General features: G+C 50.7%; 1 protein-coding gene across 17 annotated transcripts in view; it reads left to right on the forward strand.

Annotated features, from left to right (window-relative positions):
• RYR1 (ryanodine receptor 1) overlaps positions 1-16,348 on the forward strand; it is a 140,519-nt gene that overhangs the window by 28,551 nt on the left and 95,620 nt on the right. For all 17 annotated transcript variants that reach the window (XM_087939288.1, XM_087939279.1, XM_087939287.1 and 14 more), the window contains exons 8-22: positions 130-226; positions 841-915; positions 1,992-2,148; positions 3,157-3,321; positions 4,520-4,641; positions 4,752-4,938; positions 6,236-6,371; positions 7,745-7,840; positions 8,352-8,470; positions 9,172-9,305; positions 10,398-10,639; positions 11,873-12,065; positions 12,571-12,787; positions 14,125-14,229; positions 15,533-15,636. In XM_087939288.1, coding sequence (XP_087795414.1) covers positions 130-226; positions 841-915; positions 1,992-2,148; positions 3,157-3,321; positions 4,520-4,641; positions 4,752-4,938; positions 6,236-6,371; positions 7,745-7,840; positions 8,352-8,470; positions 9,172-9,305; positions 10,398-10,639; positions 11,873-12,065; positions 12,571-12,787; positions 14,125-14,229; positions 15,533-15,636 — 2,149 coding nt within the window. The remainder of the gene's footprint in view (positions 1-129; positions 227-840; positions 916-1,991; positions 2,149-3,156; positions 3,322-4,519; positions 4,642-4,751; positions 4,939-6,235; positions 6,372-7,744; positions 7,841-8,351; positions 8,471-9,171; positions 9,306-10,397; positions 10,640-11,872; positions 12,066-12,570; positions 12,788-14,124; positions 14,230-15,532; positions 15,637-16,348) is intronic.

Genomic DNA, 16,348 nt, shown 5'->3' on the forward strand with positions numbered 1-16,348 from the left:
TCAAAGATTTCAGATACGACGAGGTTTTCAGTGAAGGTGGCCCTAGGGGTTGCCATCTCGGGATCCAGAGATGGTTTTGGACTCACACTGCCGTCTCGTCTCTCTCTCTCTCTCTCTCTACCCCCCAAGGGTATGTGACTGGCGGCCATGTCATGCGCCTCTTCCACGGCCACATGGATGAATGCCTCACCATCTCCACCACGGACCCGAATGAAGAGCAGCGCAGGTAGGTCTCTTGAGTAGAGCCAGGAATGAATAGGCAGGCCTTAACACAAGGGTTATCAAACTTGACAGCTTTTTAAGACGTGTGGACTTCAACTCCCAGAATTCCTCCTCCTCCTCCAGTCATGTTAGCTCGGGAATTCTGGGAGTTGAAGTTCACAAGTCTTAAACTTGCCAAGTTGGAAGACCCTTGCCTTAACAGAACAGAGTACCAGAGTTGCAAGGGACCTTGGAGGTCTTCTAGTCCAACCCGCTGCTTAGGTAGGAGACCCTAAAACTTCTACTTTTGGAGCACCTACAATTTCTGGAAGCAAGTTGTGGCGTGTGAAGTGCGCAGTTGACCACATTCACAAGTCATATTGGCCGGATTCAGAGGTTGCGTGAAGCCATAAACCAAGACTCTCTAAAGTTGGCAGAATTTCAGACTTGTGGACATGGCCCGTGGCTGAGGAATTCTGGGAGTTGAAGTCCACAAGTCTTAAAAGTGGCCAAGTTTGGAGTCGCCCGCCATAAACAGATCCCTGGAAAACGTCGCCTAAAGTGGGAACTTGGCCGTGGAATCCTACTCAGCGATCCGTTAGCTAAATCCCATCCCCTTTCTCAAATGTTCCTCTGCAGGCTGGTAAACTATGAAGGAGGTCCCGTTTGTTCCCAGGCCCGATCTCTCTGGCGCCTGGAGCCCCTGCGCATCAGGTAGGCTGGGGTTTTTTCCCATGCTTTGGTCTTCACCTTCTATCTTGGGCCAGTGGTGGGATTCTACTGGTTCTGTGGGCGTGGCTTGATGGGCGTAGTGTGGCTTGGGTGTGGCTTGATGGACGTGGTGTGTCTTGGGCCTGGCTTGATGGGTATGGCTTGGCGAGTGTGGCAGGGGAAGGTTACTGCAAAAATCCCCATTTCCTCCCCACCCCACTGACCTGCTTTCCAGCTCTCTTCTCCTGTGCAGGGCAACCAAGGAAGACCCAGCCAATCAGCTGGGACTGGAGGCGGAGAATAGATGGGGGCGGGGCCAGTCAGAGGTGGGATTTGCCGGTTCTCTGAACTACTCTGAATTTCGCTACCGGTTCTTTAGAACCGGTCCAAACCGGCTGAATACCATGTCTCTGTCAGCGTTACAGCAAACCTCCGTTCCCATCAGTAACTCCAAGACAAGTATAATCTCAAAAGTGCCTTTATTAGAATAACACCTGGCACATCTGTGGAATCCCAAATCTATAATTTTCAGGCTTTCCACAAATTCCCAAACTATCCCCTCTCGGTTGTCATCACACCCCATGGCCTAATCATGATCCGTCCAAAAGTAAGATCCTTATTTCATCCTGCGCCATACTAAATGAACTAACAGAAGAATGTTATTTTGTCTACTTAGAGCTACTTAATTGAATTCACCCCAACACACACACATCCCCACTTTCTCAGGCTATGTGGCAGTATGGAATATGGCTTCCAAAGCTGATACTCTGCCTTGGACCTTCGGTGAAGCTTCTCATGCCACACTGATGTTCATTTGCTTGCGCATGAGAAAAGAAAATTAAAATCTGACGGTGGGTAGGCTGGTCTGTATCCATGTTGTACTAAATTGTGACTTATCTTTGGCTTATGGGATCAACCACCTTTAGAAGAGAATGTTTCCATCTTTGGAAACCATCTTTGGTTGGTCGACCGTGACGTGCTAAGCCATCAACAAGAAGATACTGACCATCTTCATCCCAAACTAAACCAAACAGTGTCTTCCTTATTGTTAAAGTTGGGGTTTCTTTCTGTCCTAACAGCTGGAGTGGCAGCCACATGAAATGGGGTCAACCCTTCCGTGTCCGTCATGTCACCACGGGACGCTACTTGGCCCTGACTGAGGAGAAAGGGCTGGTGGTGGTGGACGCTGAGAAGGCCAACACCAAAGCAACATCGTTCTGCTTCCGGGTCTCAAAGGTGGGAGGTCACCTCACGTTAGGGGCTGATCCTGCCCACAAGGGGCTTTAAAAGAGTGTGAACTTCTGGGCTATGGTTTCTCTTGGGGAGATTGAAAGTGCCCTAAAGGCCATGCCATCAAGGGACATTTCTCTAGCTTGGGGACTTCCAGAGCTATGGACTTCAACTCCCAGAATTCCTCAAGGAGCATGCTCCCTGTGGAGAATTCCGGAACTTCCGAGTCCACACATCTGGAATTGCCCAGAGTGAGAAATTTGAACGTACGTTTTTCAGAAGTGCACGGTGTTTTTCTGAACTCGGTGGTTTGGCTTGCAGACGTTTCATTACCCGGCTAGGCAATTTCATCCGTGTCGTTCTTTCATATGGGCCTGTAGTGAGTAGGTGGAGTCGCTCTGCATTTGTGTTTTAAATGTCTCTCACATTGTGGAACAGCTTAGGGGATTTCACTGGAATTTCTACTCCTGTAGGAGAGAAGGAATGAAAGAAACAGTGGGGGGGTGGCGTTAAAAGAGAGATTAGCCTAGAATCCCTAAGGTAAATGTAAAGGTTCCCCTCCTTTCACATCCGTGCTAGTCATTTCCGCCTCTAGGGGGCGGTGCTCATCTCCATTACAAAGCCGAAGAGCCAGCGCAGTCTGAAGACATCTCCGTGGCCATGTGGCCGGCATAACTAAACGCAGAAGGCGCATAGAATGCTGTTACCTTCCGATTAAAGGTGGTTACACGGCACTAGGGATTCGAACCGCCGAACTGCCAACCTTTCTGATTGACAAGCTCAGCGTCTTAGCCACTGAGCCACTGCATATCCCCCTCTAGAATCCCCGCATAGCCGCAAAGGAACCTCCCTTGAATTCCACTGACCCTTATCGAACTCCAAGCAGGGGCTAACCTTAGTGGAGAAGATTCCCGCGCGTAGGCCTTTTAGCAATAATTCCGTTCCCTTGGATCTTCCCAATGTGGGTCTGCTCTGTCGTGCCTGACATCTCCTTCTCCTCTCTCCCTCTTTCAGGAAAAGCTAGACGTGGCCCCCAAACGAGATGTGGAAGGCATGGGCGCCCCGGAGATCAAATACGGAGAGTCCATGTGCTTTGTGCAACACGTGGACAGCGGTCTCTGGGTGACCTATGCAGCTGCCGACGCCAAGGCAATGCGTCTGGGTTTGCTCAAGAGAAGGGTAAGTTGTGGCTGGTGGGATTAATTTATTGATTTATTAAATTTCTATACCACCCAACCCGGACAACCTAAAAGCAAGGTGCTCCTGGCCCAGAGTCCAGTACTGGACTGTTGGATCGCTGCTGTGAGACTCCCAGCTGCCTTAGTCTCTGAATATAAGGGCTCCTGCCTTGGGCATCCGGTAGGAGCAGAACAGCAGGGACGGAGAGGGGATGGTTCTGAGTGAATAGCAGGCAAATGTACGTGTTGTGGCCCGTCACCAGCCAAATCAGAGGAGGAAGAGGCAGTGTGGGAGTCAGGAGAGGGAGTGGAACTGTCAGAAAAGAGAGAGAGAGAGAGGCAGAGCCGGGGCCGTCCGTCAGCCCTCGGATGGAGAATCAACAGCCCCCAGGTCTGGAGGTGGCTGATGAGAAAGAGGAGGAACAGCTGGGTCTGGTGCCTGATGCACGGATGCGCAGAGGGGAGAGGAGAGGAGAGCAGTGGAAATCTATGGGCCGGTCCTTGGGACGGAAGAGCCACCGCTGCTTTATCCCCGCCCTAGCTCTGGGGATAAAAGGCAGGGGGCGGAGATGAATTGATGTGGCAGACTACTACTCATCTCCCTGCTGGACGGACTTGTTCGCCTGCTGTGTGTGAGAGGGAAACATTTTGCCGAGGGTGCTGGCGCTCCTAATAAAGGAATCATCGGTTTAACTTCAGATGGTTCGTTGTGTTTGGGGAGCTGGATCAGAACGGGTACATGAGGGTAAAAAGCTGGGCTGATGATCAGCAGGCTCATGTTCGAGACCTGTTGCTGCCACTGGATGGGGTGAGCTCCCGTCCTTTGCTCCAGCTCTTGCCAACCCCACAGTTCGAAAGAAACTTTTTGCTGGGGTTGTTGGCACTCCTAATACGGGAACCATCGATTTAACTACAGAGGGTTTGTCGTGTTTGAGAGCCGGCTCCATTAGTACGAGCAGCAGGCCCGCGCGCTCGCCGCTTGCGCACACATGAGCGTGTTTGGCTGTGGCTCACACTGCTGGGGATATGTGCTCAGATACTCGCCTGCCGCTTCTGCGCCCCAGTTCTGAACGGCTCAAGGCCCAGTAGTAGGCTGCGGCCCAGGGGTTGGAGGGAGGGCTGGTCTAGAAGACCTTCAAGATCCCTTCTGGGCTTAGGATTCCACGAGCTTCCCTTAACGCATCTCTGCTCCTCCACAGGCCATCTTGCATCAGGAAGGGCATATGGACGATGCCCTCTCGCTCACCCGCTGCCAGCAAGAGCAGTCCCAAGCGGCGCGGATGATCTACAACACTTCGGGCCTTTACAACCAGTTCATCAAGTGAGCCTTGTGCAGGTCCTATTCCCCCCCCGGATATCACCAGGGACTAGCTTCTTGTGGGGGGGGCAGTTGTGAAACCTTTTTGACTCCTGCTTTTCTCCGTCTTCCAGAGGCCTGGACACCTTGCTGGGGAAGACCAAGTCCAGCACGCCGGTGACTCTTCCCATTGAAGGGGTGATTCTCAGCTTGCAGGATCTCATCAACTACTTCCAGCACCCCGAGGAAGAACTCCAGCATGAAGAGAAGCAGACCAAGCTCCGGTCCCTGAAGAACAGGCAGAACCTCTTCCAGGAGGAGGTAAGCAAGTCGTTACTGACCTCAGGGTGAGTAGAACACAGATTGGGCATCCTAAAGACCAGGGGTCTCCAACCTTAGCAACTTTAAGGCTTGTGGACTTCAACTCCCAGAATTCCTCAGCCAGCAAAGCTTGAAGATTTGTGGACTTCAACTCCCAGAATTCCTCAACCAGCAAAGCTTGAAGATTTGCGGACTTCAACTCCCAGAGTTCCTCAGCCAGCAAAGCTTGAAGATTTGTGGACTTCAACTCCCAGAATTCCTCAGCCAGCAAAGCTTGAAGATTTGTGGACTTCAACTCCCTGAGTTCCTCAGCCAGCAAAGCTTGAAGACTTGTGGACTTCAACTCCCTGAGTTCCTCAGCCAGCAAAGCTTGAAGACTTGTGGACTTCAACTCCCAGAGCTCCTCAGCCAGCAAAGCTTGAAGACTTGTGGACTTCAACTCCCAGAGTTCCTCAGCCAGCAAAGCTTGAAGATTTGTGGACTTCAACTCCCAGAGTTCCTCAGCCAGCAAAGTTTGAAGTTGCCAAGGTTGGAGACCCCTGCTGTAGACCACTATGTAGGATGCAGAGTAGTCTAGAGAAAAGGAAGACTATTGGGGACATGATAGCAGCATTCCAGTATTTGGGGGGAATTTAACTTGGTGCAAATGCTCTCAGTGTACATAAAGGAAAAAAATACCTTCATCAAGAATCATAAGATTACAACACTTAGCGATAGTTATAGGGTATTAAATAAGCAATCAAATCATACTAGGAAGCTAAATAAAACAATGTAAATCATAAAGATACAAGGAACAATATTATAGTCATAAGTAAAAGGAGAAACAGGAAGGATTTGAAGAAGAATAGTAATACAATCTTAGAAAATAGTTTGACGGTGTTGAGGGAATTATTTGTTTAGCAGAGTGATGGCTTTCGGGAAAAAACTGTTCTTGTGTCTCGTTGTTCTGGTGTGCGGTGCTCTATAGCCTCGTTTTGAGGGAAGGAGTTGAAACAGTTTATGTCCAGGATGTGAGGGGTCTGTAGATATTTCCACAGCCCTCTTTTTGACTCGTGCAGGATACAGGTCCTCCATGGAAGGCAGTTTGGTAGCAAACCAATAAAGGAATACAATACAATATTGTATTTATCCTTTATTGCTTAAAGGAATACAATATTGTACGGTTGAAGTCACCACATCCTACCACGCCAGGTCCCTCACTGCCTGTCAAATGCAAAGTTAAGGCAGGTCAGTCAGAGGGGGAAACCATTTGACCTTAAGTGTGTGTGTGTTGGGGGGTGTCTCTGCTGTTTTTCAGGGTATGATCACCCTCGTCCTGAACTGCATCGACCGCCTCAACGTGTACAGTACGGCTGCCCACTTTGCCGAGTTTGCCGGAGAGGACGCGGCTGAGTCTTGGAAGGAGATTGTGAACCTACTTTACGAACTATTGGGTGCGTCGAGTCGAGAACGGGATCCCAAACCGGCCACCCTGTTTTGAACAGAAACGCAATCCCGGAGGTTGTTGGAATCTCTGGGCGGGGAGCAAGCAGGGGACCTACAGATCACTCAGGGTTTACTTGCTAGCTTGACAAAGCCCCCCCGTCTCCGACATTAGCTTTGTGAGATCCCCAGGAGGAGGGGTCTGTTGGGTGCCTAACCTAGAAAAAAAAAAAACAGGTGGTTGTGGGTGCAGAAAGCAGAACCGTTTCATTGGAGTCCTTGCTGCCGCTCTGAGCTTGGTGGTTTTCTTGCAGACGTTTCACGACCCAGCTAGGTAATGTCATCAGTGCTAGAAGGGAATGAGATTTGAGGAGAGGGAGGAAGAGGATTGTGGGGTCCTTGGTGCTCGCTGAGCTTGGTTTTCTTGCAGACGTTTCACGACCCAGCTAGGTAATGTCATCAGTGCTAGAAGGGAATGAGATTTGAGGAGAGGGAGGAAGAGGATTGTGGGGTCCTTGGTGCTCGCTGAGCTTGGTTTTCTTGCAGACATTTCACGACCCAGCTAGGTAATGTCATCAGTGCTAGAAGGGAATGAGATTTGAGGAGAGGGAGGAAGAGGATTGTGGGGTCCTTGGTGCTCGCTGAGCTTGGTTTTCTTGCAGACATTTCACGACCCAGCTAGGTAATGTCATCAGTGCTAGAAGGAATGAGATTTGAGGAGAGGGAGGAAGAGGATTGTGGGGTCCTTGGTGCTCGCTGAGCTTGGTTTTCTTGCAGACATTTCACGACCCAGCTAGGTAATGTCATCAGTGCTAGAAGGGAATGAGATTTGAGGAGAGGGAGGAAGAGGATTGTGGGGTCCTTGGTGCTCTCTGAGCTTGGTTTTCTTGCAGACGTTTCACGACCCAGCTAGGTAATGTCATCAGTGCTAGAAGAGAGTGGGGTTTCTTGGGGAGGGGAGGAGGAGGAGGAAGATGAGGACTGTGGGATCCTTGGCGCTCTCTGACCTTCGTGATTTGCTTACAGATGTTTTCCTGACCCTACTAGGTAACGTCATCAGTGCTAGAAGGGAGTGGGGGTTATTGGAGGAGGGAGCGGGGGAGGACTGTGGAATCCTTGGCGATCTCTGAGATTTGCTTGCAGACGTTGCATGACCCAACTAGGTAACATCTTCAGTGCTGGTAGGACAGTCAACCCCCACCCTACCTCACGCTGACTGGGGAATTCTGGGAGTTGGAAGTCCATGCACTGCCAAGTTGCCAAGATGGAGAAATGCTATGCCGGTACCTCGGGGAATAAGCTAAATGACAGACAAATGACTTAGCGTCGTCGTGAAGATGAACTGAGGAGGGCCTAACCCCCATCTTGCTTTCCTGCCATGTAGCCTCGCTGATTCGTGGGAACCGTTCCAACTGCGCCCTGTTTTCCAACAATCTGGACTGGCTGGTCAGCAAACTGGACCGATTGGAGGCATCCTCTGGTGAGCAGAGGGGGCGTGGCAAGTTTGGTTCCAATTCAAGAGCCGTGGGTGGCGCCGCGGTGAGAATGCAGGATTGCAGGCTAGCTCTGCCAACTGCCAGCAGTTCGATCCTGACTGGCTCAAAGTTGGACTCAGCCTTCCGTCCTTCCGAGGTCAGTCAAATGAGGACCCCGATTGTTGGGATTTCACTTAACGGCCGTGTTCCTAACTTAACAACGGCAGCGATTCACTTAACAACGGTAGCAGGCAAAATCGTAAAATGGGGCACCACTCACCGCATGGCTGTTTTGCTGAGCAATGGAAGTTTTCGACTCGGTTGCGGTCGTAAACCGAGGACGACCTGCGTTCGTGATTTTTTTTCTGGATTCGCAGAATGCCGTTGGCAGCCATTTTGAGCCACGCTTTCTCGCCATGAAAAGAAGAACTTAATTAATCTTAATTAACTAGGAAAACGGCAGGGGATTGTTGCCAAGCAAAGTGTGAAAACAGACTCCTTAATCTCATTCTTCAGGCATTTTGGAGGTATTGTATTGTGTCCTCATTGAAAGTCCAGAAGTGCTGAATATCATCCAGGAAAACCACATCAAATCCATCATCTCCCTCCTGGACAAACATGGACGCAACCACAAGGTGAGTTGCGGTGAGCTTGACCTGTGCTTGTGGTTTTCTTCTGGTGTACCTACATTTTATGGCAAGCAACGCCCTCTTTAGAAGGGGCTGGATACAGGTGGGGGAAGCTTGAAGACCTGTGGACTTCCAGAATCCCTGAGCCAGCATCCCATCCCATCCCAACCCTTCCCAACGCAACCCAACCCAACTGATCTCACTCCAACCCATCCCAACACACTCCACCCCAATCTATCCCAACCCAACTCATTCCAATCTATTCCAGTCCAACCCATCCCAACCGAACCCAACCTATCCCAACCCATCCAACCCAACCCAACTCAACCCATCCAACCCAACTTATCCCAACACAACCCATCCCAACCCATCCAACACAACACAACCCATCCCAGTGTAACCCAACACAACCTATTCCAACCCAACCCAACTCAACCCAACCAACCCAACTTATCCCAACACAACCCATCCCAACCCATCCAACACCACACAACCCATCTCAGTGTAACCCAACCCAACCTATCCAAACCCATCCAATTCATCCCAACCCATCCAACCCAACCCATCCCAATGTAACCCAATCCAACCTTTCCAAACCCATGCAACTCAACCCAACCCATCCAACCCAACCTACCCCAGCATAATCCATTCCCACACAACCCACACAACACAACACAACGGTGGCTCTTCCCTTCTTCCTTTGGCAGGTGCTGGATGTTCTCTGCTCTCTGTGTGTCTGCAATGGCGTGGCCGTCCGCTCCAATCAAAACCTGATCACCGAAAACTTGCTGCCGGGGAGAGATCTTCTGTTGCAAACGAAGCTTATCAATCATGTCACCAGGTAGCCGCTTGGCCCTCTTTGATGTCCCTCTGCAGTGGGTCTTCCGGGGTTTAGCTGGCGTCAAAGAGGATCGATTGGGATACACATTGGAATTGAGGTGGACCCTTGCATTTAATCTAGTAACCACCTCCAGGATGGCACCCCCACCCGCCCTCCAGACCCCAGGCCAACCAGCAAAGCCAGATCTTAAGATCTTTAATGGAAGACCAGAAGGGTGGGTGAAGTCTGTAGAGATTTCTCAGTCATCCATGGTCATGGTTGTCCCAAAGGTGCTTTGGGATTGTTTCCCCCCAGTGAAAGAAATCCCCATCCTACAAGCCTACAACCAATGTCCTCCCATTCCTCTGCTGATTGGATCTAATTTGATCCTAGGAGAAGATGATTTCATTCCTGTCCCATCCGTCTCTCGGCTCTTGCAGGCGTGGTTTGAACACAGTTTTTTTAAAAAATAATGTCAGTTTAATGTCGGTTTGCTTTTTCACCTTTTCATTTGCTTGCCACCAGAAGTTGTGGGTGCTCCATCACTGGAGGTTTTTAAAAAGAGACTAGACAGCCACTTGTCTGATACGGTTTAGGGCAGAGGTTGGCAACCTTGAACACTCAAAGAGCCATTTGGTTCCGTTTCCCACAGAAAAGAAAACATTAGGAGCCACAAAACTTACTGGGTGGGGTTGAAAAGCTCAATAAATCATGTGCCAGCAGGTGTAGCACATTGGCAGTTGTGACACATATTTTGAGCGACAGGGAGCCGCACCAGAGGGATGAAAGAGCCACATGCGGCTCCGGAGCTGCAGGTTGGCGATTCCTAGTACAGGGTCTTGTGCTTGAGGAGGGGGCTGGACTAGAAGACCTCCAAGGTCCCTTCCAACTCTATTCTGATTGATTGATGGAATTATTTTTCACCTGCTTTTATGCTATGTAAGCACCCAGGGTCACCTTGTAGGGGAGAGGGCCATCCTAGGAATGTAATAAATAAAATAAATGACAAGAATCCTGCTTCGCTTTTTGGCTAAGGCCAGGATTCTTCTTCCCTGTGTTCTCGATTGTCCCGTACTGATCCTTCCTTCTCCCTGTCTTCTCTTCCGCTTGCAGCATGCGCCCCAACATCTTTCTGGGTACCCACGAAGGAACCACCCAGTACAAGAAGTGGTATTATGAGATGATTGTGGACGTGGTGGAGCCTTTTGTGACCGCCCAGGCCACGCATTTGCGGGTCGGCTGGGCCATGGCCGAAGGCTATAGCCCCTACCCAGGGGGTGGAGAAGGCTGGGGCGGCAACGGCGTTGGGGATGACCTTTATTCTTTTGGCTTTGATGGTCTCCACCTGTGGTCAGGTGAGTTTGATTGAATCCGTGGCTGGTTCGCTTGGGGCAAATGGATTGAAACCTCTAGGGGAGAGGCCAGGGGCGTCAAACTGAAAGTCAGGTGTAGATCCAGCCCATGGAGTGCTTAAATCTGGCCTGCGGGGCTGGTCTAGAACTATCAAAGGAGCGGACTGGGGTGCCTCTGGCAGCTAAATCCCCACACCTCATTTTTCACCCTCCATGGCCTCCTGCAGTGCAATGCCGGCCGAAAGTGGGCTGAAAACCAGGCTGAAAGATGGACTGAAGAAAGTCCGGAAAATGGCCAAAAAATAGGCCTGGAACAGGCCCTAAAATGGGTCAAAAATGGCCCCAAACAAGCCTAAAGTATGGCCCCAAAACAGGTCAAAAACGGCCAAAAACAGGACCCGAAATAGGTCAAAAATGGCCAAAAAACAGGTCAAAAATGGCCAAAAACAGGCCCAGAAACAGGCCAAAAATGGCCAAAGCAGGCCCAGAAACAGGTCAAAAACAGGCCCAGAAACAGGTCAAAAACATGCCCAGAAACAGGTCAAAAATGGCCAAAAACAGGCCCAGAAACAGGTCAAAACAGGCCAAAAACAGGGCCCAGAAACAGGTCAAAAACAGGCCAGAAACAGGTTAAAAATGGGCAAAAAACAGGCCCCCCAAAAGGTCAAAAATGGCCAAAAACAGGCCCCAAAATAGGTCAAAAATGGCCAAAAAACAGGTCAAAAATGGCCCAAAACAGGTAAAACATGGCCCAAAACAGGCCCAGAAACAGGCCAAAAACAGGCCCCGAAAAAGGTCAAAAACAGGCCCCAAAACAGGTCAAAAACAGCCAAAAAACAGGCCCAAAACAGGCCCAAAATACGGCCCCAAAACAGGTTGAAAACGACAAACAGGCCCAAATACGGCCCGAAAATGGCAGAGTGCTGCAGGATGCCATGGGGGCTGAAAATGAGTAGCAGGGAGTCTGCACGCAGACCCCCTCATGCCCTGTTTTGGCCAGCAGGTTTATTTGTTTCGCCCGTGGCAACTCAGGTTGCTGCAGGAGGGACCCATCCCGCCCGCCCACCCACCCCCATCCCTGGCCCACAGAGGAGAACTAAAACGCTGATCCAACCTGCGAAGATAATCCAGTTTGACACCCGTGCTTAAAGCCCACCTCGCTTTCTCGCCTTGGGCTCTTCAACCATGTTCTTCTTGGAGTAATTTCCCTCTTTGTCTCCTTTCCGCTCGGTGTAGGCCGCGTGGCTCGGGCCGTGGCGTCCCCCGGGCAGCACATGCTAGGGGCGGACGACGTGGTGAGCTGCTGCCTGGATTTGAGTGTGCCCAGCATCTCTTTCCGCATCAACGGCTTCCCGGTGCAGGGCATGTTTGAGAACTTCAACCTGGATGGGCTATTCTTCCCCGTGATTAGCTTCTCGGCGGGCATCAAGTAAGCTCGACCCCGCAGTAGGGCGTCAACTAAATGGATACTCCTTCGGTCTGTTTAGCTGCCAGAAAAAGCGAGTGTGGGGAAAAATAAGGCATTCCTTAAATTCCTAGATTCCGTGTTGGCGAACCTATGCCACGCGTGCCGGAAGTGGCACGCGGAGCCATTTCCCCCGGCACGGGGGAGAGGTCGTCCGGAAGAGCCTCACTGCGCATGTGCATGAATGCCACCACCCGGCAGCTGATTGTTGGGTATCTGGCACGCAGGGGCGGAGGGGAGGGTGTGTAGAAGATGTGCGTGCCTGCGCGGGGACATGCTACAGGTGAGGGGGGAATGGCATGCACAGATGCGTGGCGCGTGAGGAGGGAGTCGTGTGCGCTTGTGCAAAGATGCATAGTGTGTGAAGGGAGAGCTCCACCTCTAGGCCGCCGCACCACTCGGAAGTGCCAACATATATCCCGTTAATGAACAAGCTCCTACAGGGTTTCCTGCTCTCCCTTCCTGCCAGGGTGCGGTTCCTCCTGGGGGGTCGCCACGGAGAGTTCAAATTCCTGCCACCTCCGGGCTACGCTCCCTGCTACGAGGGTGTCCTTCCCCGTGAGAAGATGCGCGTGGAGCCCATCAAGGAGTACAAGCACGACATCAATGGCTTCCGGAACCTCCTGGGCCCGACCCAGTCCTTGTCCCACACGTCCTTCATCCCTTACCCCGTGGATACTGTCCAGGTAGGGACATCCGGGCTTCCTTGGGCAGAGAACCTGAAAACCGCATGTGGGAAAGCAGCAATTTTACGGCCCGTAGAGTAAAATAGGTTCTGAGTGGGATGGCTGGCAGGACCCGTGGGTACTTTCACATTTTCCTTCCTTCCTCCTTCCCCCCATCCTCCCTCCCTCCTTCCTTCCTCCCTCCCTCTTCCTTCCCTTCCTTCTTCCTTCCTTCCTCCCTCCCTCTCCCCTCTCCTCCTTCCTTCCTACCACTTCCATCCTTCCTTCCTTTCTCCTCTCTCCTCCCTCCTTCCTTCCTCCTCTCTTCTGTCCCTCCTTCCTCTCTCCCCTCCCCTCCTCCCTCCTCTCTCCTCCCTCCTCCCTCCCTCTTCCTTTCTTCCTCCCTCCCTCCTTCCTTCCCTCCCTTTTCCCTCCCTTCCTTCTTCTTCCTTCCTCCCTCCTCTCCCTCCTCCTTCCTTCCTACCTCTTCCCCTCCCCTTTCCTCTCCTCCTTCCTTCCCTCTTCCCTTCTCCTCCCTTCCACCTCCCTTCCTTCCTCTCCCTCCTTCCCTCCCTCCTTCCTCTCTCCCCTCCCCCTCCTCCCTCTTCCTCTTCCTTCCTCCTCCTCCCTCCCTCTTCCCTCCCTCCTTCCTTTCTCCCTGTTCCCGCCTTCTTCCCTCCCTCCTTCCTTCCTTCCACCCTCCTTCCCTCCTGCAGCTACAGAAATAAATTCATTCTTCTGATTGATGGATTGATAATCAACCAACCTAATCAAACAGACTTGCATTAATATGTATACAGCATGTATGATTGAAACGGGGGGGGGGAGAAGAATGGGGGTAATACTATAGTTTAAACAAAGCTGAGATCTGATTACAGATCAACTTACAACCATAGTTGAGCCCCAAATTTCTGTCGCTGGGGGTTAGCATTGATTAATTGAGTTTTGTCCCATTTTACGACCTTTCCTGCTGTTAAGTAAATCACCACCATTGTTAAGTCCGTAGCCCGGCTGTTAAGTGAATCGGGCTTCCCCGTGGATTTTGCTCATCAGAAGATTCGCAAAAGGGGTTCACGTGACCCCCCCCCCGGGACACGGAAACCGTCATAAATACGAGTCAGTTACCAAGCGGCTGAATTTTGATCGCATGACCATGGGGATATTGCAACAGTCATAAGTGTGGAAAAAATGGTCATACGTCACTTTTTTCCCTGCCGTTATAACTTTGAATGGTCACTGCATCAGCTGTAAGTTGTAAGTCGAGGACTACCTCTAGTAAGCAGTCTGCTACTAAAAAGCACCTTTTAATAGCCTTGTTCTCCTCCTTTTTCCTTTTTTTTAAAAAAAAATCCCTGCAGATCGTCTTGCCTCCGCACCTTGAGAAGATCCGGGAGAAACTGGCAGAGAATATCCACGAATTGTGGGCACTCACTCGCATCGAGCAGGGATGGATTTATGGGCCGGTGAGTTCTGCTCTCCGGGAACCAGAGGTTGGAGGTTGCCGTGCCTTTCCTTTTTTAAAAAAAATATTATTGTACATTTTCCATTATTATTCAACACATTTTCAATTTTGCAACACCTCTGTACTGGTTATATCAAGTCCTTAAAAAAATATACATCACAGTATACAATCCTGGTTATAACTGTGATTCTCATAGTCATGCTATCGGGGCTCCAGCAGTTACCCCCATTTAAATCCTGAGTCTCCAGCCGAACTTGCAAAACTTAAAGAAGATTTATTAGGAGTAAACATGCCGGTGCTACCTGGGTGTAGCCGACTCTGAGACACAACATTCATTGTCACCCTTGACCCTGGTTTCCCCTGGGTGTATCATAATTCGTATCCTCCAATGGGACACATCCATAGCCCAGAGTCATCAATCATGCTCTCCAGTTAGAATTTTGCATGGCAGAAACTTTGGTCACCTAGAAACTATCTTTGAAAACATTTATGGAATGCAAGTTTCCCGCTGCTCCCACTTCCCTTTCTGTTGGCACCTCTAAAAAGACCATAGAAATATTTGATGAATTGACGCATGCAGTATAGTCTCTTTTGTCTACATAGTGTTGTACGTCATAATTAACAACTATTATTTTCATAGTGTTATACGCTACTGCGTTTATTACTCTATACACTTTAAATAGAAGGGACGCGATGGCTCAATGGCTAGGACACTGAGCTTGTCGATCGGAAAGGTCAGCAGTTCAGTGGTTTGAATCCCTAGCGCCGCATCATGGAGTGAACTCCCGTTCCTTGTCCCAGCAGCTTCTGCCAACCTAGCAGTTCAAAAGCGTATAAAAAATGCAAGTAGAAAAATAGGGACCACTGAGGGGGGAAGGGAACAGCGTTCCGGGCACCTTTGGCGTTTAGTCATGCCGGCCACATGACCATGGAGACGTCTTCGGACAGCGCTGGCTCTTTGGCTTTGTAATGGAGATGAGCACTGCCCCCTAGAGTCAGAAACAACTAGCACGTATGCGCGAGGGGAACCTTTACTTTTTACCTTTACACTTTACATTATATTCACGGAGGTTGCCATGCCTTTCCTTGTGTGGAAACAAGAAAGATTGTGTAGCCTTCGGCGTCTTTAACAAGCCACCGTGAAGCCGGGCACCTCGCAATGATGTCGCACAAGGGATGCGAACTTTATCTTTCCTGTCATTTGCGGAATAGGGAATCCTAGCCTGGAGAATGTCAGATCCTTTTCCGCCACTCGATGAAATTGTAAACGAGGTTTCCCCTGATCCACCATTGTTTCATCTCAGGTCCGGGATGACAACAAACACCTGCACCCATGTTTGTTGGATTTCCACAGCCTTCCTGAGCCGGAGCGCAATTACAACCTGCAGATGTCAGGCGAGACCCTCAAGTGAGTGATGGTTGGGGGGAAATCCCTGGGAGATACCTTGAAAGGATCTACTGGATCTACTGAGCCGTGGCCTCCTGTGTAGTCCAGGTCTTTGGGTTATAGCCAGGGGTGGGATTCAACAATTGCAGCAACTGGATCGCTGCCCGGTTGCTGGGTGGGCATGCCCATGGTGGGCGTGGCCTACTGGATCTTCAGGGAGGGGCATTTTTTGCCTTCCCCAGAGTCCGGAGGCTTCCCTCGGGCCTCTGGGAGGGCGAAAATGGCCTCCACCAGGCTCCCGAGGGCCTCTGGAAACAGGAAACAGGCCCGTTTCCAGACTTGTGGAACATCCGGAAGGACCGTTTTTCACCCACCCGGAGCCTCCACATGGACCTTGCACTTACTTACATCCGAAACAGGCCACGTGGAAACTCCTAGGAGGGAGGAGCAGGGTGGGTGGGGCCAGCTGGTCGGTTCAACTCCCAGTTTGGCAAACCAAACTTAAATTTAACATCCAGTTCGCCCGAACTGGTCTGAACTGGTAGAATCCCACCCCTGATTATAGCCCATGATGGAGATTGCATGGACATTTGGATAAAGGTTGCTTCACAGTGACAACAGAGGAATTTGGTTGGCTAAAAAGAAACTGAGGAAGACACTACAGATGGAAACTCTCCATCAATTCAAACGGAATTGGTCTGGGTGAAGCATAAAGGAAGCGTGGGGTCCTTGG

Source organism: Pseudonaja textilis, chromosome 10 (assembly GCF_049901715.1).
Source record: "Pseudonaja textilis isolate UNSWEBS1 chromosome 10, rPseTex1.2, whole genome shotgun sequence".
Taxonomy (NCBI): Eukaryota; Metazoa; Chordata; class Lepidosauria; order Squamata; family Elapidae; genus Pseudonaja; species Pseudonaja textilis.